We start from the raw sequence: 27098 nt of genomic DNA on the forward strand, positions 1-27098 counted from the left end.
GATAAACAGGAAGTTTCTTCTGCTGCTGTAATAATCAACACCTTCTGCCCTTCAGAAATTAGATTTTAAGAGCATTGGGACACAATTGTTCACTTAATGCTAATCTAGCATTCCCCTGAGGTAAATCCAGTGGCGTGTTTCAAATTCTTTCCCAGATAATCATGGGTCGGGTAATACTCTTCTAAAAGAGTCCACCAAATAGCATCAGGGGGTGTGGGGATTTGCACATACTTGGTTGATGAGTGGATGAATTTTTAAGTTGTTAACAAAAGAGTCCTGGGAAGTCTGACCTCAACAGTTTCTGGTGCTTTGACAAGCTACTGATAATGGGAACGTAATATCCAATTTGATCATGATAAAATACGAGGACATTGAAAGGTTAATAGGTATGGCTGTCTTATATACTCTGTCTTAGTCTTATATGGAATGTTAGCCAGAGTCAGTGCTTTTTCAGAAAAATAACGATTAACAAGGTCAAAATCATTCGATCGGGATTTCTCACCAGTTCTCAAAAGAGATCTTGGAACGCGAGTAAGGCGAGGGTGAAAAAGTCAGGAGGTCGGCTATTTCTGTCCACATGTCCTTCTTATCCTAGCCAAAAACAAGAGAGAAGTATAGAGGGGGAGAGAGAGAGGGGGAGAGAGAGAGACAGAGGGAGAGATAGTGAAAATCAGTCAGACATTATGCAACGATAGTGACAGGAAGAGGCACACCAGACATCTTTTATGTGTCTCAGACAGAACAAAAAGGAAAATACGGGTATGCCCATGCTTGTTAGGACACGAAGGTCAACCCACATGCTGCCTCGACCCATAGATACGAAATGTTTTTATTCTGCCAGTCAACCACAACACATAATAATTACAGCATTCCTGCTCAAGCTGGAAGTCTCGTAACACACAGTACTTAACTAGAGGACAATGATTCTAGAAGTAAGTGAGGTATGAAAGGTTAACTGGTATAGGTTATTATTTTTAATCACATTCTTTAATCAGTAAAAATGAAAATTATTTCTCACAGTATACATGAATCAGTATTTCAATATCGTGTAAAGTGGCATTTGAATTTGAATAAATATGAACAAGCACTTATGCATAAAAAAAAAGAAATTTAAAAAATTAAAAAACTTTATTGAGAAATGTATGTATATGTAAAAGCCTACATAATAATTGCACTTGGTGTCATTGTAAAAGTCGGCAATTAAGCCGGAATTATGGTATCGTTTTGGGAGCTTCCTAAGGTTCTCAGGGACATTAATAAACAACACCCAAATGTAAAATCCTACAGAGCTACAGCACTAAAGGCCCTAAACCTCCTTGTCAGTACAATATTATTAGTTAGGACAATAATATTCCAGTGTAAGGTTGAGAAAGATCAGAGACTGGAGCAGTCACTGGAAAAGATTTGCAGGATGACCCGAAAGCAGCAGAAACAACAGAAATACAAAGACAAATCAATTCTCTTGAAACAATACGCTCTGATCAGCCGGGATGAAAAAGACAACACTTTGGCAAAAACTCAACTGGAGATTAAATCTTTGCACGTATGTAAAGCATGGTGGTGGAGGCATAGTAAGACATTACACACCTTGTCCCAATACATATCCTCTATATTGTTCTCCAAGTACATACACCAAGTTATACATGTATTTTTTTCTCAGAACTCTTTCCGTCAGTCATCGCCAAACCACGGTCACCTCATGCCCACAAAAGCTGTAGAAATACCAGGGACCGAAAGAGGAAATAGAGAGAAAAAATGTGAAAGACTAATGCAGGCACACAAATTCAATCTTCCTCTTAAATAAAGAGGAACGGAATCTCAATTTCTTAAGACATACATTCAAGAATATAATTGTTTAACGTTGTCTATGTTAAATATTGGCTGCTACAGTGCAAAAAAACAATCACAGCAGCGTTGGATGAACTCACGTGTATGTAAGCTTGTGCTTATGTTCGGAGATAAAAATGTGCTGTGAAAATTAAATAGATCAAGCTCTGTCATGTCAGTGGGGTGTCTCAAAATAAACAAAGTGCTAGAAATGAGCTTACTGGAAAAGTGTGTGTGAGAGCGTGTGAAAGAAGGCAAAGCCTAGTCTAACTCAGGTTGCCATTATGGATGCAGACTCAATCAAATATTTCATCCAGCTAACGATTTCTTTATTTCTAATAAGTTAATGCCATGCTAGATAAAAAGTACAAAGAAAATCTTTTTTTTTTTTTTTTTACTAAGGTCATAAATATTGTACAATGTAATAAATAAAGTGGTGATAAATGAAATGTTGAAATGTTTTTATAGTGACACAAATAAAATTCAGGGGCCATGTAGTACTAGGATAATATAAAATGTATGCAAAAATTCAGGTACCTAGCTCCTTGGCAACATTGGATTTTATACCTCAATCTTATACTTCTTAGTGTTAGTCTTTATTAGAATACAATCAGAAAATGCAGGAAATATGTGTGCAATATTAAAAAACAACAACAACAACAACAACAAAAAACCTAGCTAGAATGGCATGTATTTAGCATGTATTTAGGGGCTGCACCCAGCGTAATTTTAGGAACTCGTGGGGGACTTAGAACTTAACCCCCGCAAGTTTCCTGGTTCAACTGTATTTGGTAGCCGTTTACTCTGTAACAACCAGCTAGCAAGTCTTTATTCAATTTTAGGACTGTACCTACAATGCTAGTCTTTATGTTTAGTTCCAATCAACTGGAAGATCCTGAAAGGTATACCTGATCTTAATGAGACATCAATGTGTCATGTTGGACCAGATAAAAAAAATGAAAAGAAAAGTGCTAGACCGTTATCATTATTAGAAATGACATCATACACTTTTCTGGGTACACCATGTGCTGTCAGTAGTTTGAGAAAATCCCACAGTGCAGGGTTTAAACATTTGGAACTTGTATACACGTGAGCAAGCGTGTCGATAACTGCTCTATATAATAAACCTAGTTACCCAATAGCAAAGCGGTGATTCACAATTTCTTCAGTCACTTGTGGAATTACACTACCAAAACTCCTGATCTAACTAAGACTTATTTCCAGCCATAAAACTCTTATTGATCTTATTTTAAGAATAAAATGCTATGCAACAGCAGATTGTGTAATGTTTTATGATCGTTTTAAGAAGTAATATTTTTTGACATTTTAGTTTTTTTCTAAAGCCTAGATATGTTTACTTATTTCAAGAAGCTTTACCAGGTGTAAGTATGGCAGATCATTTGACTTGTTTCTAGCCTGTATCTTAAATCATTAATTTCTAATTTTTAGACGGTAATTTTTTGCAGTGAACTCGTCCGAAAAGATGGGATTAAAAATGCAATGAAATGAGCTTTGATAGAAAAAACTATGATAGTGCGATGCAAGGAACTATTACAAGGCACAGCTACGCTCCAATCGATTAAATTACACCAAAGCTAATGTAGGTCCTGTGTTCATCCTAAATCTAGAAATGAGGTCTGGAACAATATGGAATTCCTTCTGTGCTGTTTGAAAATTATACGAAAATATGACAGAAGTACCCCAGGGTTTGATTATGGGCCCCCTTCTGGTCCAGCAGCTATTAAAATACCTGTAAGCCTGTACAACAGACTCAAACTGCATTATATAAACAAATATATATAGTGGGTTTTTTTTTTTGTAATTGTCTATATAGATTTGGATTTGAAATAATCCTGTTGTATGGTTTAGAGAGAGTGGCATTGAAGAAAAGACAGGAGGCGGAGCTGGAGGTGGCAGAGTTGAAGATAAAGATGTTGATTTTCAATATGAGTGATGACTACGAATAGGATTTCACGTTTTGGAGACAGGGTGAGGGAGGTGTGATTGAGATGGTAAGGACATGTGCAGATGAGGGACATGGGGTATATCGGTAGGAGAATGCTGAGAATGGAGCCGGCAGAAAGAAGGAAAAGAGGAAGGCCAAGGAGGAGGTTTATGAATGTGATGAGGGAACCCATCAGGTAGTTGGTTTAAAAGAGGCAGATGTAGAGGACATGGTAGTATGGAGACGGATGATCCGCTGTGGCGACCCCTAACGGGAGCATCCGGAAGAAGTCTCTAATATTTGGATTGAAAACTCGAATCCACATGTCACCTAAACAAACATATAAAGGAAAGTGTTTAAAAAGTGATATTCAATTAAACCAACACAGCTTTTTTAGCACCTTTAAAAAGTACCTCAGCTCCCACAGATTTATTAGTTCAACTTGACCACAGCTTAAGATCCAGTACAAGGATTGCTGAAATGTTCAAACCTGTCCAAAAAGTCACAATAACCACATGTGAGACATAATTCCGAATGTGCCGATGTTGATATTTTTGATAAGAACGAATATTTTGTCTTTCCGCTATCAGACGTGTTTCATTGTCTGGATGATGCATGATGCACATCTGTACGCAAGAACCTTCAGTTTCATTCTGAACCATGAGGAACGGAAGGTAACCACAAGCTGGCAAGATCTGAAAAAGTTAACTAATAAATACATTTTTGTTACATTAAGAACAGCGGGATCGCATATTTTTTGAGCTCTAATTCAAATCACAGGTTGTTATTAATGTGCTCGTTCATAATATTTCAGAACTTTAACAGGGACTTGTTAATTCGCAAAAAAAAAAGAAATCATTATAAAGGCATTTATGGAATATTTATGGAAGGAGTCTCCAGTGTTAGCGCTTTGTAACCACCTTTTTACATGTTCGTCTTCGGCCCAAAAGGCTTCGTGATTCGAACCATCACGTATAAGCTGTGTTTTTATTTTCCCAGAACAGCACGCTGCTGCGTGTTATTGGTTATGTAACAGATTCCTAAGGCAGCTGCACAGGTTAATAAAAAAAAAAACAGCAAAAGAAAACTTGCCTCTCAGCAGCAAGTGCACTCCGGATACCTTCTTTGTTTATTTGATGTGTCCGAGCGAACTGTGCGGACAAAAAGGAAAAAACTCGACTTCAGTAACTTTTTATCGTTACGCTAAAGCAGACAAAACATTGCGTCATTGACGCGTCAGACTCACGGGTGAGACCGGGTTGCCATAGAGATGTGTGTACAGGTTCTACACATGGATGTGATCCAAAAGAATAGCAGTAATAGTGGTTAGTTGAAACAACCACACACACACACACACACACACACACACACACACACTGTGTGAAAAAAAATGTTCTCAAGGGAATTAGTAATTTGTGTGACTTCTCTCTGAAACAACTCTGTCTCAAACACACATGATTGCTGATGTGTTCGAACATGTCTTGCTTTACTAAAGGAAGCAATGTTCAAAGCACTTGGCCCGGTTCGCAGCGCCAAAAAAGGGAGCGGGCAGGGCGAAAGAGTCATGGATGTGGAGGAGGAAAAAAGTGGTGTCAAGAGGGAGGGGACAGTTCTTTGTGGGAACAAAAGTGGATGCAGTGGAACGAGTTCTCTTCAGAGAGGATCCGCCAGCAAGTGCATGCAAGACGTTTGAGGGGGACGAAAGAGGGAGCGGAACACGTGAAAGAACTTCTAGAGGTGAAAACATTCATGTTTTTTATTTGGTGCAACTTTTGCTTCCTGAATTCGATCGCATTTTATTATTTCAAATCCTTATTTGTTTGACATTCTTGCTCCTTTGGAAGAAAGTTCCAAACTATCAAACCCTCAGTGGTGTAAAGTATTTGAGTAAATGTACTTTGTTTCTGTATTTAAGCACATTTTTGGCTACTTTCTAATTTTCTTCATCCGAAAAAGCGCTCGGATGAATTCCAAAAACTTTCCCGAATCAGCTTTTGTTCAAGTCGAAACCACAGTCGGCTCTGAATATTTAGTTTTACTTGATCTAAAATGATTTACTTTTATTTTATTAGTCCATTAAATCCTAATAATTCTACTTTGACATGATGCTGTAATTTGATTTGTTAATTGAAGATACCTTTTTGAAAGATTCTTGTGTTGAACTTTTGGTTAATGCAGTGTTGAAGTATAAATAAAAGTTTAAAACTAGGATTTTTACTAACACGTGTCTTGGTAGTTGAGGACTAGTGCATCTTTGAGCCTATGTACGATATGAGTCAAATATTCAAGTACTGTTACAATCAGATACTCGAAGACTTTTACTCAAGTCATATTGGAATTGGTGACTTTTTTACTAATGGAGTTTTGCAGTAAGGTATCTATATTTTTTACTTAAGTAGGATTTTCAGGTTCTCTTTACACTTCTGCAAGTTATTCTAGAAGCAACAAAGTGTTCTCCCCAAAAAACGCATAATGGTATAATTACTAATGAGACTGGTACCATAATCCAGCATTTTTTAACTGATCTGCAAAGACACTTTGATATGTCCCAATTGTAGACCCTTTAAGCTTCAAGATTTAGCAAGATAATAGTAAAACCTGATAGCGCTATTGATCTTCCAAACTAATTTCACAATATACTTGAAAAAATTTACGAGTCCTGGTCTGAACCAACTTCCTTCTTTGAGCCAAACAAAGAAAAACCTGGCAAGCAAACAATATAATGATGTGTAGTGTGATTATTTTCTTGGTGGTTAGCGCACGAATGTTAGCCAATAAATTTTCGAGAATCAGAAAGGAGGCTGAAGCTGAATAGACCCAATCCTAATGAATATTCAAACTTGTCCCCCAAGAAAACTGGCAAGCTTGTACCCCATGTAGCCAGGTTCCCACGGAAACAGACCTCGGGGATGAAGTGTCTGGTGTAAGAATAGACCAGAGCGTTTTCTCTGTGTGTTTGTGAGAGCGTTGTGTAAACCCATGTATGGGAGCAGAAACAAGTTTTCCAAGATGTACAGCCAACTGCAGACTATAAATTTAGTATCATGGGGTAGAGATGGGTAGGTCCATCATGACACTTTTGTTAAGGTTCGCTATCAGTATACAAAAGCACCAGAAAAAAAAAGGTATAACGTTTAGTGATTACTGGGACGAGTGAAAACATGGATGAATTCTTCCGTTGATTGGTCAGCAAGTGTGAGTGCTCCAGAATTTTCCATTCATTTTCTGTCAGGAGATGTTTATTTAACATTCTTGGATTGAGTCTCCAGGGTTAGTGCTTTGTCCCAGTCCGGGAAAAAGCTTTCATGACAAAGCCTTTGTGGTTTCAATGCAACATGACATAGCATGAAGCCTAGAACATTGATATCAGGGGTAGAACCATCAAGGGGTATAGCTTTTGTACCTTTTGTATGCCTGTTTTATTAGGATTTACCCCATAATTCATTTTTAAATGTACACTATATTCATGTTTCCAGATAAAAGATGTTAAAGGTACAAAAATAAATGTTCCCAAGTGTTCCTAGGATCCGCTGTGGATCTGAAACAATTCAATGAATGAATTTTTGAGACTAGTTTATTGGATCCTTTTATCTCAATCCCTACTATAGGGGAGGGTGGATAATCTACGAACACTCCTTTTGCTTGGAAAATCCATTAGGTTTGGGATAAACGGTAGAAACCTACCTACATCTATTCCATTAAAAAGTACTAGAAATTACAGATAACTCAGAAAACAGAAAATGTAGTAAAAGGCATTAACTTTTAGATTCGTCTTTTACAGAATCAAGATGCAGAACTTAACACTCCTCCTGCTGGCCTTGTCGATGGACTTCCTATTAGCCGCCTCTGTAAATCTTTTAACATCTCGACCTCCTGTCACGAAAACCCGTATTCGCTACATCGGTGTCGATGATGAAGACTACGGGGATGAAGAAACCTCCAAGCTCACATCGAAAGCCCCTGAAAAGCCTGGGGCCACAACCACACAGTTTACCCCTCAAGAGTGTGAATATGACCCCTGTGTGGTCCCCAAAGTTCCCTGTTCGGTGATTGCTGCCCAAACTAAGTGCTACTGTCCTGGAATTACTGGTCCAGACGAATGGCCTTCAGCGCCAGATATCAAAGAGCTGAAACAGGGTGAATCTGGAATGGTGGAGGTCCATTGGTGCGCGCCACAATCCACAGTCACCTTCTACAAAGTAATCACAAATGACGGCAACGAGCCGCAAATATTCAGCAACTCTTCCCGCACTGGGCTGCTGCAGGGAGTAAAGGTTGGATCACGAGTATGTGTGGTGGCGGGGAATAATGTCGGATTGAGCACTAGTTCAGAAACATCATGCACTTTCTTCCAGCCTCATAAGTCCAATCGGGAACTTGAGATGTCATGGGTCATCGCCGGGGTCATCTGCCTTTTGCTGGCCTTGGTGCTGGCTGCGGTGTTGCTGTGGAGATGGAGGAGGGGTAGGAAGAATGGAAGCGTGGATGGTGAAGGACTAAGAAATCCATCCTACACCACAAATGAAACCCTGTGATTGGACATTTAAAGTACTCGTTTATAGGTGTAAGCGGCCAGATGATCCGAGTAACTCTGACGAAGGCTCTTAGACGCATTAACCTAAACATATCTCGCAAACCACGCATCACGGGGACAATGCAGAAAAATAAAAAAAACACTACAAGAACCAAAAAACAAGACGGACGTCATACACTATGGACAAATTATTGGAATTGGACAGATTGGTCAAAGGAAAGTTGGAATGCAAGCATTGGATATTAAAGATGCAAATCCTCAAATAAGGATATTGTTGTTAAACCAACTATGTCATTGACTTTTAAGCCATTACTGACTATAGTTTGGTAAAACAACAATATCCTTGTAGGAGCACTACTGTCTTGTAATTACTGGTCCAGACAAGTGGCCTGCAGCATTGTTTCAACAAACTATGTCCTTGATTTTCAAGTCTATAGTAGGGATAACATTGAAAATATAGGGAGTTCAGGTGTTAATCTTATCTTGATTCCACTTTCAACTGGTTTTCAATGAACTAATGAGTGTGCCTTTTATTGGGTTGCAATGAAAATCTGCAGAGACATTTTGCTCCTGTAGCTCAATGCTGTTAATGCTCGATGGGTCAGGACTGTTTTAGCAGCAAAAGGGGGACCAACACAATATTAGGCGGGTGGTCACAATACTCTCTGAACAGCTGTTCTCTTGAACAGCGAGCTAACAAAATAGATTTTTGATTTGTCCACCCCTGCATCAACCTATTATGCATTATTTACCACTATAATTCTAAGTTAATGTAAACAGCAGCAGTCGGAAGTCTGTGGAGGTTATGTACAAATGACTAAGTCTATAAAAGTGCCCTTTTTTTTAAAATTACAATTCAGACTCCATTGAGTCCATTAGGAAATGATGCACTGCGATCTAACCTTGAAGAGAGGGCAATATGCCTTGCGGAGTCGAGTTAAGGACATGAAGGAGAAATCAACATGGACTAATAAACAGAATATAAGAGTGGCGGAAAAGAGCCTAGACCCGAAATAACCTGATGTACCATCTCCGAGTAAGCAACAGAACACTTAGCGACCCTGCTGAGAGCTAGTCAACATGTTACAGAAGTTGAAAGGCATTTTAAATTATAGTCTTTTTTTTTTTATTTTATGACATTAATTCCACTAATGGTGCTGGAACATCAAGGAAGCCTGGAGCTTCTGTGAGCATTTGTAGAGAAAGATGTATTACAAATTTTGTAAATGCTCGCTTTTCCTCCTGCTAATTCTTATTTTTGTAATAATTAAACCATTTCTATAGAAAAAGCCTGTGCACTGATTTATTTATCGTTTCGTCGAACGTATTTAAAATGGCGCATTTGTATTAGAAGCAAATAAATAAAGAACTGTAAACTAATGCACATGAAGTTTTGAGTCAAAAAATTTACTCATGAGGACAGAAAAAGTGATGTTTAGGAACTTTCTTGTTTGCTTTTGGGCATTTCGATGGTCTCGTAAAAAAAAAAAAAAAAAAAGGAAGTGGAAGTTTGGCGGATGATGGATTTATGGAAATACAGACTGTTGGATGACAGACATGACTGGAGGTGCAGTCAATATCCAAAGCTGCAGCTGAAGGCCTAGTGGTATAAATATAAAATTACACAAACAATTTAATTATGGTGGAAAACTATAGGTTGTGTGTGGTGATCATTTTGGGAAGGAAATGGAGAAAACCAACAATTTCTTTTTTCCTGGAGAACATATTTGACATGGTGTCAAAATCAGTGTTGGACAGTAAAAAACTTAAAAAATTAAGTTGCGGTACTTAAGTACATTTTTCTTCAGTATACGCATTCTCATTCTTAACTTTTACAACATATTTGACTTTTTACACCACTGTGTGGTTCCTCACTAATTTAAAACCAAATCAATTTCTCTTCTTCGTAGGTATAAAAAGTCTAACTTAGATGTATCAATATGTGCAGAGCTACACACGTGTTTTGCCAGTCGAACTTGGCTGTAACAGTTTCCCTCTGACCAACCAATCAGAGGACGGAAAAATGCTGACGCTATTCTGGGTCAGCTAGCTGCCCTGTGAGGCGAATATAAAATCTGATTGGTTAAAGAAACAGACCCATATATAATATTACTAATGGTAAAAGAGCCAGCAGTCCTGACTTTGAAGGTTCTGGGCAGATTAGATTAACATGGCAGCACATAGAGGCTGAAATCTGACTGGACCAAAAATCTAACGCTACGAAATGAAGAGAATAAATTAATACACTTTCATGGAACAAATATTAGAATTTAGGTTGTAAAATGTAGGTTAGTGCTTCTAAGGGGCCAACAGAGAAGGATTTTGGTGATTGTATAAGAGCTTCATTCTCCCGCATTCCTGCAGTGTAATACAGGAGTTTTTCCTCTGGTGAACCTGCAGCCCCTACTGGCTGATTACAGACACTGCAGTGTTTTCACTCCATACTATACAACTCTACATTCATGTCCAACAACTGCTTAAAACACACATCCACACATTAAAACTGTAAACTGCATACACACATGCACACACACACACACACACACACACACAAAACCATCCCCTTCGAAACGAGTATCATGTGCTTTGGTTCACGCACAGTTTACCAACAATCGGATGCATTTTAAAGCCCTGGTTTTGACCTTGGACCCACATTTTGAGACAGAAAGAGCAAAAGATAAAAACACGACAGCTTGCCAAGACAAACCGCAGTGACTGATAGAAAAGGAAAGTCATTTTAGTCAGATCAGTCATTATTGTTTTACAATACTAATAAGGATCTATATTGCAGGCCATTGTTTTTTTTTTTATCGATTTAAATCAAGAATCCAACATATAACTTTTCAGCCATTAAACTAGTTGCAATTTTTTTTACAACTTCTCGCTGATATGAGTAGTATTATTTTATTCTAACCACTTGTTTCATGCTGAAAAAAGTACAATAAAAAAGATGCCACTTCAGAAGTATTTGCAAAACCTACTGTCTAAATTCGAACATCTCATTTCAATTCTGTTCTAGATTGGAGGTGGGATCTCAGCGGTTAAGGCTCTGGGTAACTGACCTGAAGGTCGGATCGTAACCCCGGGATCGCCACGCTGACACTCATAGTGCCCTGGAGCAAGGCCCTTAACCTTCCACCTTCTCTCCTCCAGGGGTGCTGTATAATAACTGACCCTGCACTCTGACTCCAGCTTCCTAACATTAATGGATATGTGAAGAAATAAGTTCCCTGTGGGATCAAAATAAGTACTTTTTTTTTTTTATAAAATTGAGGAGGAAATGTAAAAAAAAAAAAATTTGCCACAATAGTGTTAGAATAATATAAAGCAGTATCTTGTGTTTGGCCAATTCCAAGGTTAGAAACGTTACATGTGATCTTGTAATGCCTCGTATTGAATGCTGTAGTGCTGGATTTCATCTGTATTTTTGTATTTTAAAAATACTACAAAATACTTTCACAAGAGGGCATGAAATTTCTTGGCAAACCCTTCATCACTTGGTCTATTTAAACAGTTCCTTCACCAATACACCGACTCAGTTGATGAAGTAAACAACGTTTGATAGCAGCAGCTTTTCTCTGGTCCGAGTCACGCAATAAATCTGACATATGCAACCAGTTAACAGATCAAATATTTGCATACCCTGTGATCTCCCGGATGAAAAGTTGTATCCCAATTTAGTTGCTCTGTGTTTGGTAACGAAGAGCTACTTCGCATCAGCAGCACCGACTCGATGACCAACAAGTCATTCATTAGAAGACTTATGCAATGGTGTGCAAAAATCATGATCCTACTAAACAGCTACTGCAATATTCAGCAATCAAATATATTTATTTATCAATGATTGGACGCCTGCACGCCTGGTATCAGAACGTTTCGAGACTAGATTTGTAACACGGCAACACGCACAGTCACAGGGAGCGCCGACCTTCACGTCGTCCTGTGTACAACTGGCACTATTCTGACCACGTCGGTTTCTCGGGGGAAACAATTTCATGTTGTCTTCCCGAAGATGAAGACCTGACACGAAGGCCGCCGTTTTGACACCACTGCAGAGTGTCAATGTAAATAAACTGAGCCTTGCTCAAGGGCCCAATTGTGGCAACTTGGTGATTCTAAGATTTGAACTCATGACTCTTCGATTACATCTTAACCACTGAGCTACCCCCTTCCCGCAACCCCTTCAACACACCAGGGTGGTGTTACTGCAGATTGTTGATTATTTTCTTGTAGCAGAAAGTCACCAAGTCTTTAATTCATTTTATATGACAGCAATTCTTTTTTGAATGTACTGATTCACGACATGATGATGTGGAACTTTCTTAGTGACGTTATAGCAGCTATAAACAGTCCTGTCTTTACAATGTCTTTATTCTCTACATCATTAATAAACCAAAAGACCCAGGATTACACGATTGACGCTTGGGCAATTCTAGACGCAATCTGTTTATTGAACCATTTGTCGCTAAAGAAGTGCTGCTATTAAATGATAAATACAAATAAATGATAAGAATGTGTCTTTGATTTTTGTGTGTAAACTTTGCCTTATTGTCTATACATTATGTCTAATTATTTCAATGAGAATCAATTTATTAAATGTTTTTTTTACGTTTTTGCAGAAATCTCATGCTACTCGTGTAGACCAGATCTTAAATAATGATCTATTCTTGACTCCACATTGAATCGACCGAGACTTTGAACTTGAATGTTGTGTGTGTCCAGTGTTTCAGACTTTACCCTGTAACATTACCAAACACCCCTCATGCTTCCCAGCCAATGGGAGGCTTCGCTCAGTCCGTCCGGGCCTCTGGGTGTAAATTTATGTGCAGTCGTACACGAACACTTATAAACGCAGGCATTCAGGAAACGTGAAGCCGCCTGGGTCCATGGAGGAAAAGTGTTTAAACACATGGGCAGCACATCCAGATGTTCTCTCAGTAGTTTAAAAACGAGTAACTTTTATCTACTGAGTGACACAAAGTGTGAAACCTGGATGTTGGACAGGTTTGTGTCGAGTACTTCAGACTTTAACCCGATCGAGCCGCGCCTAGCGCTGCTCACGGCACAGTCGTATAGAACAAAATATGATGATGTATAATAATGAATTGCTGCAGACTGAGTGTGTATCAGGCAGAGTGTATCCAGACATGATGGAGACACAGGGGAACACGTTGCCATTTCTACAGGGCCGGGGTGAGATACGGCATGCAGTAATACAGGAGTACAAAATGCTCTTATTTAGTCTCCAGCTGATGGACAGACAGACAGATAGTGTTAGAAAGACAGAAAGAAAGACCGAAAGACAGAAAGAAAGACACAGACAGACAGACAGACAGACAGACAGGTGTCAGACAGACAAACAGATAAACAGCCAGACAAACAAATCAACAAAAAGAGAGACAGACTGACTGATGAATGAGTAAGAGATAGAATGACAGATTGTGAAAGAGAGAGAGAGAGAGAGAGAGAGAGAGAGAGAGAGAGAGAGAGAGAGAGAGAGAAGAGAGGCAGGCAAACAGACAGACAGACAGACAGACAGACAGACAGACAGACAGACAGACAGACAGACAGACAGACAGGCACAGACAGACAGACAGACAGACAGACAGACAGATAGATAGATAGATAGATAGATAGATAGATAGATAGATAGATAGATAGATAGATAGATAGATAGATAGATAGATAGATAGATATGATGAATGAGTAAGGGATAGAATGACAGAGTGTGAAAGAGAGAGAGAGAAAGAGAGAGAGAGAGAGAGAGAGAGAGAGAGAGAGAGAGAGAGAGAGAGAGAGAGAGAGAGAAAGAGAGAGAGAGAAAGAGAAAGACGGACAGACAGACAGACAGACAGACTGGCTCATGTAATAGACACAGAGACTAGCCAGTGGACAGACTGACTGAAGAGACAAAAAGTAACCGCCTAAAAAAAATTTTTTATTAAAGATTACTGAGATTTTAATTCTCATCATTTGTTCAAGGCAGTAAGACATCAGCTAAAAGTCATGTGGAAGTGACAGATCAGCAAATTCATGACATAGGAATGAAATCGGAATGGATGGGCAACACTTCATAATAAAAGACACACACACACACACACACACACACACACACACACACACACACACACACACACAGTTTGTATTTGGCACCACTATGAATCCAAGGTCACCTTCATAACCCTAGTATAATGGATCGTGTGTAATATAAATCTAACAGAATCGAACACACACACGCGTGTTCAGCTTTACACAAACGTACAAATGGTATGAGCTTTTTTTCGCATTCTTACTGGTGTTCATGAACTCGAAGAAGTCTCGAGTGTCCTTAACATGTTCCAGTACAGTGCAGAGGGCAGACGGCTTTGCATTTTGTGGCCTCTTGGTAACACAATCTGCAGTTTTTTTTCCTTCATGAAAGGAGAGCTGTAGATGAAAAAGAATATATATATAACAAGAAAATGAACTTGCTACACCGAGCGTAAATATAAACGCGTTCTAGGACGATACTGATAAGGTGGGATGTGTTTTATTCCTAATACACACACACTACACCATGCCAATGTTGAGCTCTTAGTTGCTAAGAACCAAATTTTTTGCCTATAACAGCAGTTCTGTCTGACGGTTTATAGCTGCTAAAACAATTAAAATCAGAATCTGAACGATTCTGTAGATGCTTCAGCAAGATATTAATGCTCTTGGTGATCTTTGATGAGGTAAAAGGTGTCCATATTGACTTCAGCCCATGAGGGTTATGAAAAATGACCAACTTATTCTGCTTTTACATATATCAGTGATGTTAGGAAGCTGGGGTCAAAGCACAGGGTCAGCCATGATACATGATACAGACTCAGCCAAATGTCTTATTATTCTAACTGACTGATTAAACATAAGCTCTATGTTTTATGATCTATCGAGATATCATTTGTTTTGTCAGTATCGCACAACCCTAATCGAGAGGTTGAAACTCGTACATCACCCCGGTGGATTCATCAGTGCATCTCATCTCTCTCTTTTCTCTTACATTTTTCATAACCTGAAATTTCCCTCCCTACAATTTTATAGAATTCAGATAGCAACGTGATTTGCAAACCTGACCTCGCCGGTTACCTTAGCAACGACCCTCAGACGCAGGCCAAACATCATCTACAACAATGGCCTCAATGACATCATGATACACGATTCAGGAAATCAAAAGTTGTCGCCCCTGTGTCTGATTTAAAGGCTCTGCTAATTTCACCTTATCGTCTATGTTTAGCGTTTATAAACATCTTAAGACTCGGAAATTATGTGTTTGTTATTTTGTTTTGACAGTTCTGTGCTTTAAAAACGCCGCCACCAGAAATGCTTTAGGAGCAGACATGCGCAGTGTCATCTCGAAAAATGATTTATTATTGTTTACATACTTAAAATAGTCTATACATCTCATTATTGATAGATAGATAGATAGATAGATAGATAGATAGATAGATAGATAGATAGATAGATAGATAGATAATGAAGAAGACAAAGAACAGATAATGTATGTAGATCGATTGATAGAGAAAGTGATTGAGAGTGACACTGGGGTCAGAGAGCAGGATCAGCCCTGGAGCAGAGAGAGTTAAGGGCCTTGCTCAGGGGCCCTACAGTTTTCACACCAGATTAGTGTGTGTGTGGGGGGGGGTGGTCCCTTGGTATTGCTCTGAACGTAACGCCCATGAAATGCGTCATCTCGCTGACTGGCACGTGCTAAGTTCATTTCCTCTCTCTTGCGTCACGGCTCGTGACGAGCGAAAAAAGAGGGCGGGACGTGCGTGAAAATCCCGGAAGTGGAGGGCCGCCGAGTCTCGCGTCGTGGCTTTTATTTTGAAACGGACACGTAGCAGAGACTCGGATTTCAGTGTTTGGTCCTGGAGGCAGATCGGGAGCCTGCGATCAGTGACACATCGTCAGTTCCGAGCGGGTCGATGGCACCGCGAAACTGCTGACGGCGGGCTTTGATTTCGCTCTTTAGGGACGTCACAGAAAGGGAATCGGATCGTGTTTAGGAAAGTGTGGACGGAGAGGCTCGAAGTACGATGTCGGCTCCGGGTTACAGCAACGTGAACGCCAATATGCCGAATTACAGCGCGACGCAGAACGGCGGCGCTCCGGCCGCTGCAGCCGCCTATCACAACGGTACGGGGAGTGGGGGGAGTGGAGGGAGGGGATCGGGCTAACACTACCCAACACTAACACACACTACCCAACACTAACACTGTTCAGCTCGGTTTCTATTCATTTGTGTGTTTTATAATCGAACATTTGACACAACATACTATAAAATCCTACCAGCGAAAACAGGATCACGAAATCACCGCTCCCCGGTCCCTGTTAGCCCCGTTAGCTCCGCTAGCTGTGCTATTCCCCAGGCTAAGCTGTTGACGCGTTTGCTCCACTTCACCCAAACGTGAATTCCTGACACTTTTTTCACGTTTCACACTTGTACTTCATTGTGTAATACGTGGAGAATAGTTTTTCCTTCCCGAACGTTTTGTATACTCGTGTCACCCGAATGCTAGTCACATCATTCCACATTCTTTGCTAACCCCCGAGCTTGCTAAGCTAATCCCCAATTCTACCAGCCTGCCGAAATCAACCTGTTTAACTAGCGGACTTCCGGTTCAGAGTTGTGGCTTTTTTATACCATAAAAATATCGAAAATTATACTTTTTAAATTACATGTTTAAGAAATTTTCGGTAATTTTGAAACACTGAATATTAGCAATTGAGGTCCCGGAGGAGGATTTGCGCTCACCTGGATTACTTGTGTGTGTGTGTGTGTGAGAGAGAGTAAGAGCGATCTCATTTCTTCTTTCTCGTATTACTGTTGTTATTAATGTCCCCAAACAACAAATAGTCTTTTCACAATTTCCTTACAATCCTTATATACGCCCTTTAAAGACCTTTGGACCTGTTGAGTTGATGAAAAGGTCCAGAGGAACAGGTGCTTGCTTGTTATTAAGGCTAATGACACCTTCACATGACAGGAAATTAAATGGGACCTTTTTTTTTTCTTTTTTTTTTACGACAAAAAAAGCCTGTAAATTCGTTACTTTCACTTATTCATTTAGCAAAAAACAAAAAAACCAAATCTGATATGAATCATCCTGTACTTATGCACTCTGCAGCCAATCAGATCCTTTTGATAAGACGTTTGTCCCGCCCCCTCGTCCCCTTATCCAGAGCCACTTAGTTATTTCATTCATACAGCAGCAGATATTTGATTAAGGGCCTTGCTTAGGGGCCCAGAAGTGGCAGTTCAGTGTGGTGTGTATATAGCTGTGTAAAGTAATTTGCTTTGCTACTATATGGCCAGAAGTTTGTGCCCCCCCCCCCCCCCCTTTGGCATTACACCCATAAATATTTATATATACTCCTTGACAAAAGAAGTTTAAAACACACAATTGTAAATGTGTTTTTTTTTATGCTGTACCATGTAAGAATGAAATCCCATCAATTCGACCTGAGCGGAAGACCTCCACTAAACATATTCAGGATGAACCCATCATACTTGGTTGAACGAGCGCATTCCTACATCTATGCTCCAAAATGTAACAAAGGGGTGTCCCCCCCAAAAAAAATAGTCAGGGTTACTATAAAAGTAAAATGGAACTAAGTTCTATACATAAGGACATGTGGGTGTAAGGATCTTGTGTCAGTATACACACTTGATATATTTAGCAAACCACTGCAATGGACTGTACGCTTGTCTATTGCAGGGAGCACAGATTTGAGGTGATCTGTTAGCTGCGAGTCAAAGTTTACAGCTTTGTTGTACATGTGTAGCGATTAAGGAGATGGTGTCAGACAGCCAGGGAACCTACAAAGCCCTTCTTGCTCAGTTTGACAGTTTGTGTCCTCATATTTCCGATTTCTGTCATGTCCATGTTCCTCAATGTAATGGAAAAAAAAACAATTAAGGTGCCCAAGAACTCCAAAATAGTCAGTATTCTGGTTTAATCAGTTGGTTCCTACAACACACTTCCAGCCAGTACAGTTTAACAATCTAGATCCTCCTCAATCTAATCCACTAACTGGTGCTCTGGTGTTGAACAACCACAATAGAACCACTACGGACCATATATTCGGTCAATGTTGAAAACGTATTCACTATTTTGCTGCGTTTCTGTAGCACTGCAGCTCAGTCCATTGGCTCAGTTTGTAAATTGAGGCTCACAAATAGTTTATAAAAAAAATTGCTGTACCAAGGGTGCAGTACGGTTTAGTTGCCGATTTTATTTGTCACATGTACAGCACAGTGAAATACCCCCCCCATCCATATCCCAGCTTGTTTTACAGCTAGAATAAGAGTGCCCCTTGTAACATGGAAGGTTAAGGGTCATCTTAGCAGTGCTGGGGTATGAAACCCTGACCTTCTGATCAGTAACCCAGAGCTGTAACTGTCGAGCCACTACATCTCCAATTCAAACAGAACCAGAATGATAGCACTTTTAGATGCTCTTGGTCTGAATGAGTTTATTCTATCAACTAATATTGGATTAGGCAAGTGTTGGGCTTAAAGTTGTTCTCTTCCAGATTGTGATTTAGGTTAATGAGCCACTAATATCTACAGCATAAGACCGGTGACTGGATAATAAACTGCCAACTCAGTGGATTTGATTATGAAAATCAGTGTGTCACTCAGTGTTACTGTGGTTAGCTAAGTGTTGAATCTATTCTGCTTTTCAGGAAATCGTTCAAAAGTATTTGTTGTTTGTTTTAAGGGATGCAGATATTAATAATTTTTGGTAATCGAGTATTCTAACGATTAGTCTATCGAGTAATGGGATAAGAAGATTATTTTTTTTTTCATTAAACAGCAATTCTAAATATACAAGAGAAAATCAGACAATATTGCAGTCTGTAAAAAAAATAAACCCATTTAGTGCATTTAATCGACATATTACATCAAAATCCAGATGCAAATACAAAAAGTAAAAATATAAGATTTAATTTCATATGACTTAATGCCTTCTGTGTTTATGTTTATAAACGAGACCCCTGAGCGGACCAGAGTTTAGAGGGAGGTGCGTCAGTAATATAAGTCCGTGGGGAAACACAGTGTTCCGTGTGTAGTCAGATGGACTAAACGATACACAAGTAATTTCCTTCGATTTTTTTTGTATTCGAGTTACTCGAGGAATCGTCTCAGCTAGTTTGTTTATTAGGGTGCTTGAGTTTTTATATCCTGTTTGACTTTTATTATTTGACTCTCCACAGGACCAGGTCAGACACACTCAGCCATGTATCCTGCCTCGAATTACTATACTGGGGTTCCTCAGCATGGTTACCCCACCGTGCCGCCTCAAAATACCCCTCCTGGAAAAGCTCCACCGACAAGCACCAACTACAGCACCAACTACTACCCCAACAGCCACCCACAGCCTGGGGCACCGGCCGTCACGGGATCGGCTTTTTACTCTGCTGCGCCAGCCCAGATCCCTGCCAGTACCAACCCCGCTGCTTCCGTAGCGCCTCAGTACCCGCCGCATTCCTACCAACAGCATTACGCTGTGTCTGCGAGTTACTACGGACAGAATTACACCACCACTACCCAGGGGCAGCAGAATCCCCCGCCAGCATCAAGCGGCGCTAACCTCGGCCCCCCGCTTTACCCCATCGTGTCTTACCCGTCGGCCCCTGGAATCAGCCAGTATGGAACGCTGCGCTCGACCCAGGCTGCTGCGGGAGCACCGCCTACTCGGAGCCCTTTGCAACCTCAACAGCAGTATTCTCAGGGCAACGGAGCCACGCCCACACCACCAGCTCAGCAGGGCTACGGTGCCCCGCCCCTTCAACAAACAGCTGCCATTAATGGCCAATCAAATGCAGGTAAGATTCAAGACCAGCACACATTAAAGATGGTTTCATTGTTAGCATTTCCAAGTGCACATCCTTCGGATTTACTGCTGTTGAACCACATCAGTTTGCCAACATACCCATTAACTATATATATATATATATATATATATATATATATATATATATATATATATATATATATATATATATATATATATATATATATATATATATATATATATATACATCCGATTCATACAGCAGATGTATTCAACCCCATTAATGCTCAGATTACAAATGATGCATTGCTTGGTTTTCTGTGGTAAATTCTAAGTTGAAATCAGATCTGGACTTTGACTTGCTAACTGTAGAACATTCACCTACTGGCTTTTACTGCACTCCTGCACTGCCTTTGGCCTGTGCTTTAGAAAGAGTAAAAGCTAAGTATTAGATTTTTTTTTTTTTCCCGCCTTGTTTGTTTGGTTCGTGACTGACCAATCAGTTATAATGTTCCCCTCCCGATGTATTTTGCGCCACCTGTTCTACCTTAACTTTAGACCAGAAACCCAAGTTCTGAGAGTCAAATGAAACAAATGAAAATTTTGTATTTTTTTTTCATTAGGGATGTTGGTAATTGAGGTACTGCCTGGCTTGAGTTTGTGCCACACACCAAGCTTGGAACTTGTCTCAATCATATAATCATAACAGTAAATTCATCTTAACTAGGCCACTCTTAGGCTTTAGACTTCTAAATTGATTTCAAATTCCTAAGTGTGAAACTCCATTATCTTATCTTTAACTTCATTGGAACGATCCTTGACCTTCGTTTTCGCTCGTTTCCTTCAGACTGACTGACTGTTCTTTATAAAACAGGAGACGTTGTAATATTTCAGCGGTGAATGCTAATTGTCCGGGGTGAATACTAAAGCAATCGGCACTCGTCAGTTTTCGGTTTGAAACAGTGGCTCACTGAAAAATAGTTTTGAATTGAATTTGCATTTAAATGTTACCATATTTTGCATTGCATCCCAGGCCAGCAGCACTACAATCAATCTGCTCCACCTCCTACGGGCCCCCGTTATGCAACAGAGGGTGGCGACGGACATCGCCTGCCGTCGGGGACCTCGTCCACGTCCGCCCAGTCGTCCCCAGGACGCCAGTCGGGTAAGAACAGACCTTCATCCCACTGTCTACTCGTCTACCTTTTTAGTTTCTTCAAAAGGCTTCAGTGCTTCACAGTTCAGGCTGCGAATAATTGACTTCTAATCAGTTGGGATGGTTTACAATTTTTTATGTTGTATTTGACTCTGGGTTTGTACTGGTGGTCTATCAGGTATTAAACAATGCCTATTTAACGTTAATCAGCATTTGATTTTATTCTTTTTATTCTCAAGTTCTATTGTTTTCTCTTGTATCACTATATAACATGCCGATCCCATTTTTAAGCAACATGTCTAGTGGACTTGTGTATATTCTCCTTAAAATCCAATTAGCAAAACTATGACCCACTATTATGAAACATCAGAAAACATGAATCGTGCTAAAATGTCAGTTCCAACGGTCTAAACATCTTTGAACGCCGAGTGATGATACATTAATAATACTACAGATACGTTTTTGTCTCTTTGACACTCCATTAAAGTAAATCCGATTAGTCGATGACCTTTGACCGAGCATTCTCTCTCTCTCCGCTCTCGTTCTCACCCGTAAACGGTGCAGCACTGAAGTTTCGCTCCACTCGTAGCCGCTTCTGTTTTGTCCATTTTCCTCGTCTCCATTTCTCGTGTGTGTCGCTCAGCGCAGCCATTTCTCATCATCTCTTTCTGTCTCCGAGTCATGTTTGTTGTTGTGGGGAAACCCGGCGGGTTCAGAGTCGTGCACTTTGCCAGCCCCGTTCTTCAGACGCCCGCTCAAGACGCATCCTCATGTCTCGCTTTTCCTCGTCCCCCTGCCTTCCTCATTCTCCTCCGGCTTCGGCCGAGCCGTAGTTCTATTGCCGAAGGTCCTGTTTGTGTCCTTCTCCCATTAGATTTTTCATGCCTCATTCAGAGCAGTGGTTCTCATGTCTCATTCCTGGATCAGATCTCGGTTTCATTCCGATCGTCCACGGTAAGGCCAGAAATATGTGGACGCCGATCATTTGCGCAGCTTTTTACAAAGCGTGTTTTAACGTTTTTTTTTTCGGGCAAACCGAACTGCAAACTACAACACCGGAATACCGGAATTCTTCCACAGAACACAATATGATTGATGAAGACATACTACTAAAGGAAACAAGGAGATCTGTGTGGTTAAAACAAACATAACTAAAAACCCCGTTCCCTATGATTGTGATTTCATTATGAACCTCCAGGAGAAGGATTGAGAACCTCTGTGTGTGTGTGTGTGTGTGTGTGTGTGTGTGTGTGTGTGTGTGTGCACATTGACAGCGCATCTCAGTCTTCATTCGATCAGTGTTCCACCCCCACTCCCATATCTATTCTCTTTTATACTTCTCTTTTTCTTTTTATGTTTTATTTAATTTGTCACACTGTTAGTCTTTTGTTTTGGCATTCTCTCTCTCTCTCTCTCTCTCTCTCTCTCTCTCTCTCTCTCTCTCTCTCTCTCTCTCTCTCTCTCTCTCATTTACTCTTCTCTTATCTGTTCCTCCTCTGTTTTTTCCTCTTTCGTTCTTCTGTTTCTTCCCCCACCGTTGTGCCTCTTAATGTTTCTTACACATTTTTTGCGTCTTGTTTCCCTTTTTTTTATTCAATCCCCTTTCTCTCTCTCTTTTTAATTCTCTTTTGTCTTTCATTTTATTTTACTTTCTTCCTCTTGTTCCCTCTTTCCTTTGTCCTCTACCTCTGTCTCTTTTCCCCCTCACTTTCTCTTTTCTTTGATTCTTCTCTCCTCTTTTGTCAAGTTTTTCTGCCTCCCCACACTTTCCCTTTCTTGTCCTCTTCCTGCCTCCTCACTCTTTCACACCCCCTTGTCTCTGACAAGACCCAACCCCCCCCCCCCCCCCCCCCCGACCCCAATCTTCTCCTGCCCTGTCTCTCTGATGATTGGCTGTGCTGTATTTCAGGGCTGCTGATTGGTGGATATGGGGGCAATAGAGCTGCTAGTTCCTCCTCAGGGTTGCCAGGTGACCACTCCTCATCCAGTTCGGACCACGAGGACGAGGATGAGGAGGATGAGGAAGCAGGTCGGCTTTCGCTTTTCTTTTTCCTCCCGACCGTATCGTCCTCCCATCTTTCCAGTGTAATCCAAAAAAAAACCCAACCAGCCCCCAAGTTCACCCGATTCCCTTCGTCCAATCACGCGCAGGCACTTCGCGTATACAATAGTGCACATTTCAACAGAAGGAATGTACCATACGCCAACACTGTGTTTTAACCTCAAATATAATGAAAGTCTCCGCCAAAATCTTTTGTGTAAATTAGCAGATGTGGGTTAGGATCTGTAACCTAATATACACACTATGCTAAACACTATACCACCATATATATAGTACATTTACTGCCAATTTATTCGGAATGAGAAACGAATAGAAGGTACGACCCGGAGTTGCTAAACAGCATGGATTCCACACGGCATTTGAATCGTTCCTTTGAGATTCTGCTCCATGTCGGCACGGTTGCATCACATCGGCTGATGCGTTTATCTAAAGCCGTTTGCAACGACGACCAAAGCCTAACAGACTCTGCTTGGATGTTGAATTTACAGCCTTCCGATTAGTATCCCGCCGCAGATACGTCCGCTGTATACGTTCTCTGACCGCAGGGGTGTCTAATCTTTTCCACTAAGGGCCAATCAATCAAAGGCCACATCACTGTCATTGAAAATGAAGATCATTAGATTATAAATAGGTAGAATTTGGTGTGGAATGAAAACCTGCACCCACACCGGCCCTTTGTGGAAAAGATTCAGGATTTTACTATTGGTTGTGCGGTTTTGGTGCGCCGATACCTGCTGTAGCCTCAGAATGTTTGTGGCAGACAGAAACAGGGCCTGATGTGGCTTTCTGCTGATGTAGCCCTCTGCCTTAGTTTTAAAATGGTTTTCTTCTCACTATCTTTATAAAGTGTATTTATTAGCCATTTTTCAGATGTTTTTTGTACCATGACCCGGAGTCTAAACAATTTCTGGAATCCGCAAACCGGCCATTTCTGGCATCAACAGTCACTGATTTCACAATTGTTCTGACAAGAACATCAACTAAAGCTTTTTACTTGTACCTGTATATCTTGCACAGTTGAAGAATAATTCGATCACTGCATGAGTGTGTGCAGCTGCTACTAATAAAGTAGATAGTGAACTAAATATATATACATACACACGACTTGTTACAAACTGTGCATAATAAGTCATCCAAGGCATGAGAGCATTTTTATATTAAACGCAACAAAGAAGACTGTAACCTGCAAGTTATTGCAAAGCGGCGCTTGTGTGGGACGGAAGTACCACAGTGATGCACGAGCACACGAAAAGAAAACACACCGGTGTCACGGATGAAGACGGATCACCAGCACGGTGAGTAAAAACTGTAGAATCCTCATCATGTAAAAATGGTACAGTTTAATGAAGTGCTGTCGTGTAAACTGTTTGTAACTTCGGGAAAGTCAGCAAATAACAGCAGCAGTGAACAATAAAATTTTTTAGTCGCTGTTTATTTTTATGAATTTTTTTTCTTTCAGCAAATGATTATGCATTTGTACACAAATGAATATTTTTTTTCCTTTCTTTTAAAGCCTGTTTGCTCGCTGCGTTTCTCCGTTTTTCAAACGCGATTTACTGCGGCTTTACTACGTGTTTATTTAATTGATGCATAAATCATGTAATTATTATACAAAATTAAATTAATTCATTATTGTAGATGCTGATATCATCGCAACTGAACAAAATGTCTGTTTTGACAATTTCTGTTTAAAAAAAAAAAAAAAAAAAGTATTTTATATTGGTAATTTTTTAAGCACGTTTGTCAACTTGCCATCTGCCATAATCAAATACAATACAAAAATATTGATTTTTACACCTTGCATACTCATTCTGTTTTGGTTTTTTTTGTTTTACAGAAAGAAACAACCCATCATGAGTGATTTTGTTCAAAGGAGAAATCCCCCCATACGCTCCTCAACAAGCAGCCACTAAAAACTTTCTCATGTCAAAATCAATATGTGGCTTTTGCATTTTATTATTATTTTTTATTAAAGTACACTTAAATACATTTCCTGAATTAGTGTTTTATATTGTTTAGCTCATAACATTGAATAAAATGTAAAAAAAATTATAATAATAAAAGCAAAAGGACAGAAACTTTCCACGGGAACTTCTTTTGGGAAATATTCCAAGTCGGGGAATTTATCGAAATGTATCGGAAATTAATCAGAAAATTTGGGAAATGTCATATATCAAAAAATCATATACATAAGTAGAAATGACATTTTGGACTTTGATTTATTGGTTGTAGTTTTGTTGCACAATAGCGTCTACACAACACAAGGACGTTTTAAACATGAATGTTGGTAATATTTGTGTAATTTACTCGAACGACGCTCGCCAAGATGGACATTTTTTAATATTAGTTTGTGCGCAGGATTCAAGAAACGGTGTGTGTGTTGTGTTCTGGAGGAATGCGCAGTGCGTGTAGGGGGCGTGGCCTCAGGAAACCCGCAGAAGGTGTGCAGTATGTATGTGATTGATTGTAGAAATGCAACTGAATTTGCATTAAACCTGGTTGTTTTAAACTACATTTAAGTTCCCTGTTCTAGGCAAACCTGCAATTTTGTAAATTCCCAGTTTATTCCTGCTAATTCCCACGAAGTTTCCAGTCTTGAAAATTCTTGGAATTTTGCAACCCTTAATCCAATACACTGTCCTGTAAACTCTGCAGTAGAACGTTCAGATCTTGTAATATACTAGTATGATTTCTAGAGCTATCAGTCCTTCATTGCTTAAAGTAACAGTTACATAACATTTTATAATTTGTTCATAGTTTGAGGAAAAGGTTTTGGAGACGAGACCCTGCCATTACTTGCTAGCTCACTTATTTAAACCTTAAACCAAAGGCGCACACACAGTCCAAGTCCTTGAGGACGGTATGTTTTGGAGATTTATTAATCGTAATCGTAGTCTTGGGATCTTTTTGTGCAAGTGTTTAGACTTTGTAAGGAGCAAAAAAGAACCAAACGTCCTCACAGCGCTTTTGTTTGAAAATATCCCCGAGCCAAAATATCTTCTTTTGTTTACTGAGGGTGAGGTTATGAAAAGGTCAGGTGCACTCGCTTAGTTCATCGCAAAACATAGTAGCCGTGTACCAATAAGCGAGTTCTAAATATGTTTGCGTCGTTATGTGAAAAGATACCTTTGGTCCTCAAGGCTTTCTACTCCCAGTTTTGCTCTTTACACACACACACACACACACACACACACACACACACACACACACACACTATGTATTTAAAAATAGGCTGTGCGAATATTACTTCTGGTTAGGTGCGTGTGTGTCTTTTGGGGGCTCCGTACTTGTGTGTGTGTGTCAAGAGGTTAGCTCTTGTTAATGAGCATCCCTGAGTTGTGTGTTCGTGTATTGCTCTTGGGATGCGAGAGGAGGGGATGCGTGTCTAAACCTGTGTCTCATTGTCACGCTGCTGGCTTTGTAAGCTAATGCTCTGTGTGTGTGTGAGGCCGGGAGATAGAAAGAAACTGGGACCGGTCCACACGTTAACGGGGTTTGGTGAGTTTTTGTTGCAATTAATGGTCGGTCTAATACAATGCTGACTTGCCTGTCAGTTCAGTTCCATTGAAACAATCCCATAGCGCGCTTTCAATAATTTAGTAAGATTTCTAATATTTGCTGAATTTAACAATGTTGATCGAAGTGAATTTGAATGCGTGTTTAATGAATCTCGTGCTACAATGCCATTGATAAATGAATTCGTTTTAACATAATATTAATGAGGAATTCGACCCAAGGAAGCTTTAAAA

At 40.0% G+C, this 27098-nt stretch overlaps 2 protein-coding genes and 1 long non-coding RNA gene across 5 annotated transcripts in view; 2 read left to right on the forward strand and 1 right to left on the reverse strand.

Annotated features, from left to right (window-relative positions):
* Window positions 1-17162, reverse strand: LOC310739855. Its single transcript, XR_014537512.1, has 3 exons — window positions 17086-17162; window positions 14600-14732; window positions 1-591 (listed from the first exon to the last, which is right to left on the reverse strand). It is a non-coding gene; the product is annotated as an uncharacterized lncRNA (long non-coding RNA).
* On the forward strand, window positions 5309-9595 carry LOC310739853 (leucine-rich repeat neuronal protein 4). The gene is made up of 2 exons (XM_083566090.1): window positions 5309-5509; window positions 7554-9595. Exon 2 carries the CDS (start codon window positions 7561-7563, stop codon window positions 8305-8307), a length of 747 nt encoding a protein of 248 aa, XP_083422216.1. The 5' UTR covers window positions 5309-5509; window positions 7554-7560; the 3' UTR covers window positions 8308-9595.
* Window positions 16095-27098, forward strand: part of sec24b (SEC24 homolog B, COPII coat complex component) — a 20515-nt gene continuing 9511 nt past the window's right edge. Inside the window, exons 1-4 of one of the 3 annotated variants that reach the window (XM_083566083.1) lie at window positions 16134-17892; window positions 18085-20162; window positions 21165-21296; window positions 23197-23316. In XM_083566083.1, coding sequence (XP_083422209.1) covers window positions 19574-20162; window positions 21165-21296; window positions 23197-23316 — 841 coding nt within the window. In that variant the 5' untranslated portion in view covers window positions 16134-17892; window positions 18085-19573. Of the gene's footprint in view, window positions 17893-18084; window positions 20163-21164; window positions 21297-23196; window positions 23317-27098 lie in introns of all 3 variants that reach the window. The other 2 variants (XM_083566081.1, XM_083566082.1) reach the window with 2 other exon arrangements.

The sequence above is a fragment of the Silurus aristotelis genome, assembly GCF_946808225.1.
Source record: "Silurus aristotelis genome assembly, chromosome: 17".
Lineage (NCBI taxonomy): Eukaryota > Metazoa > Chordata > Actinopteri > Siluriformes > Siluridae > Silurus > Silurus aristotelis.

Coding starts and splice junctions, on each gene's coding strand:
- LOC310739853 (XM_083566090.1), top strand. CDS start 7,561: ATGCAGAACTTAACACTCCTCCTGCTGGCCTTGTCGATGGACTTCCTA.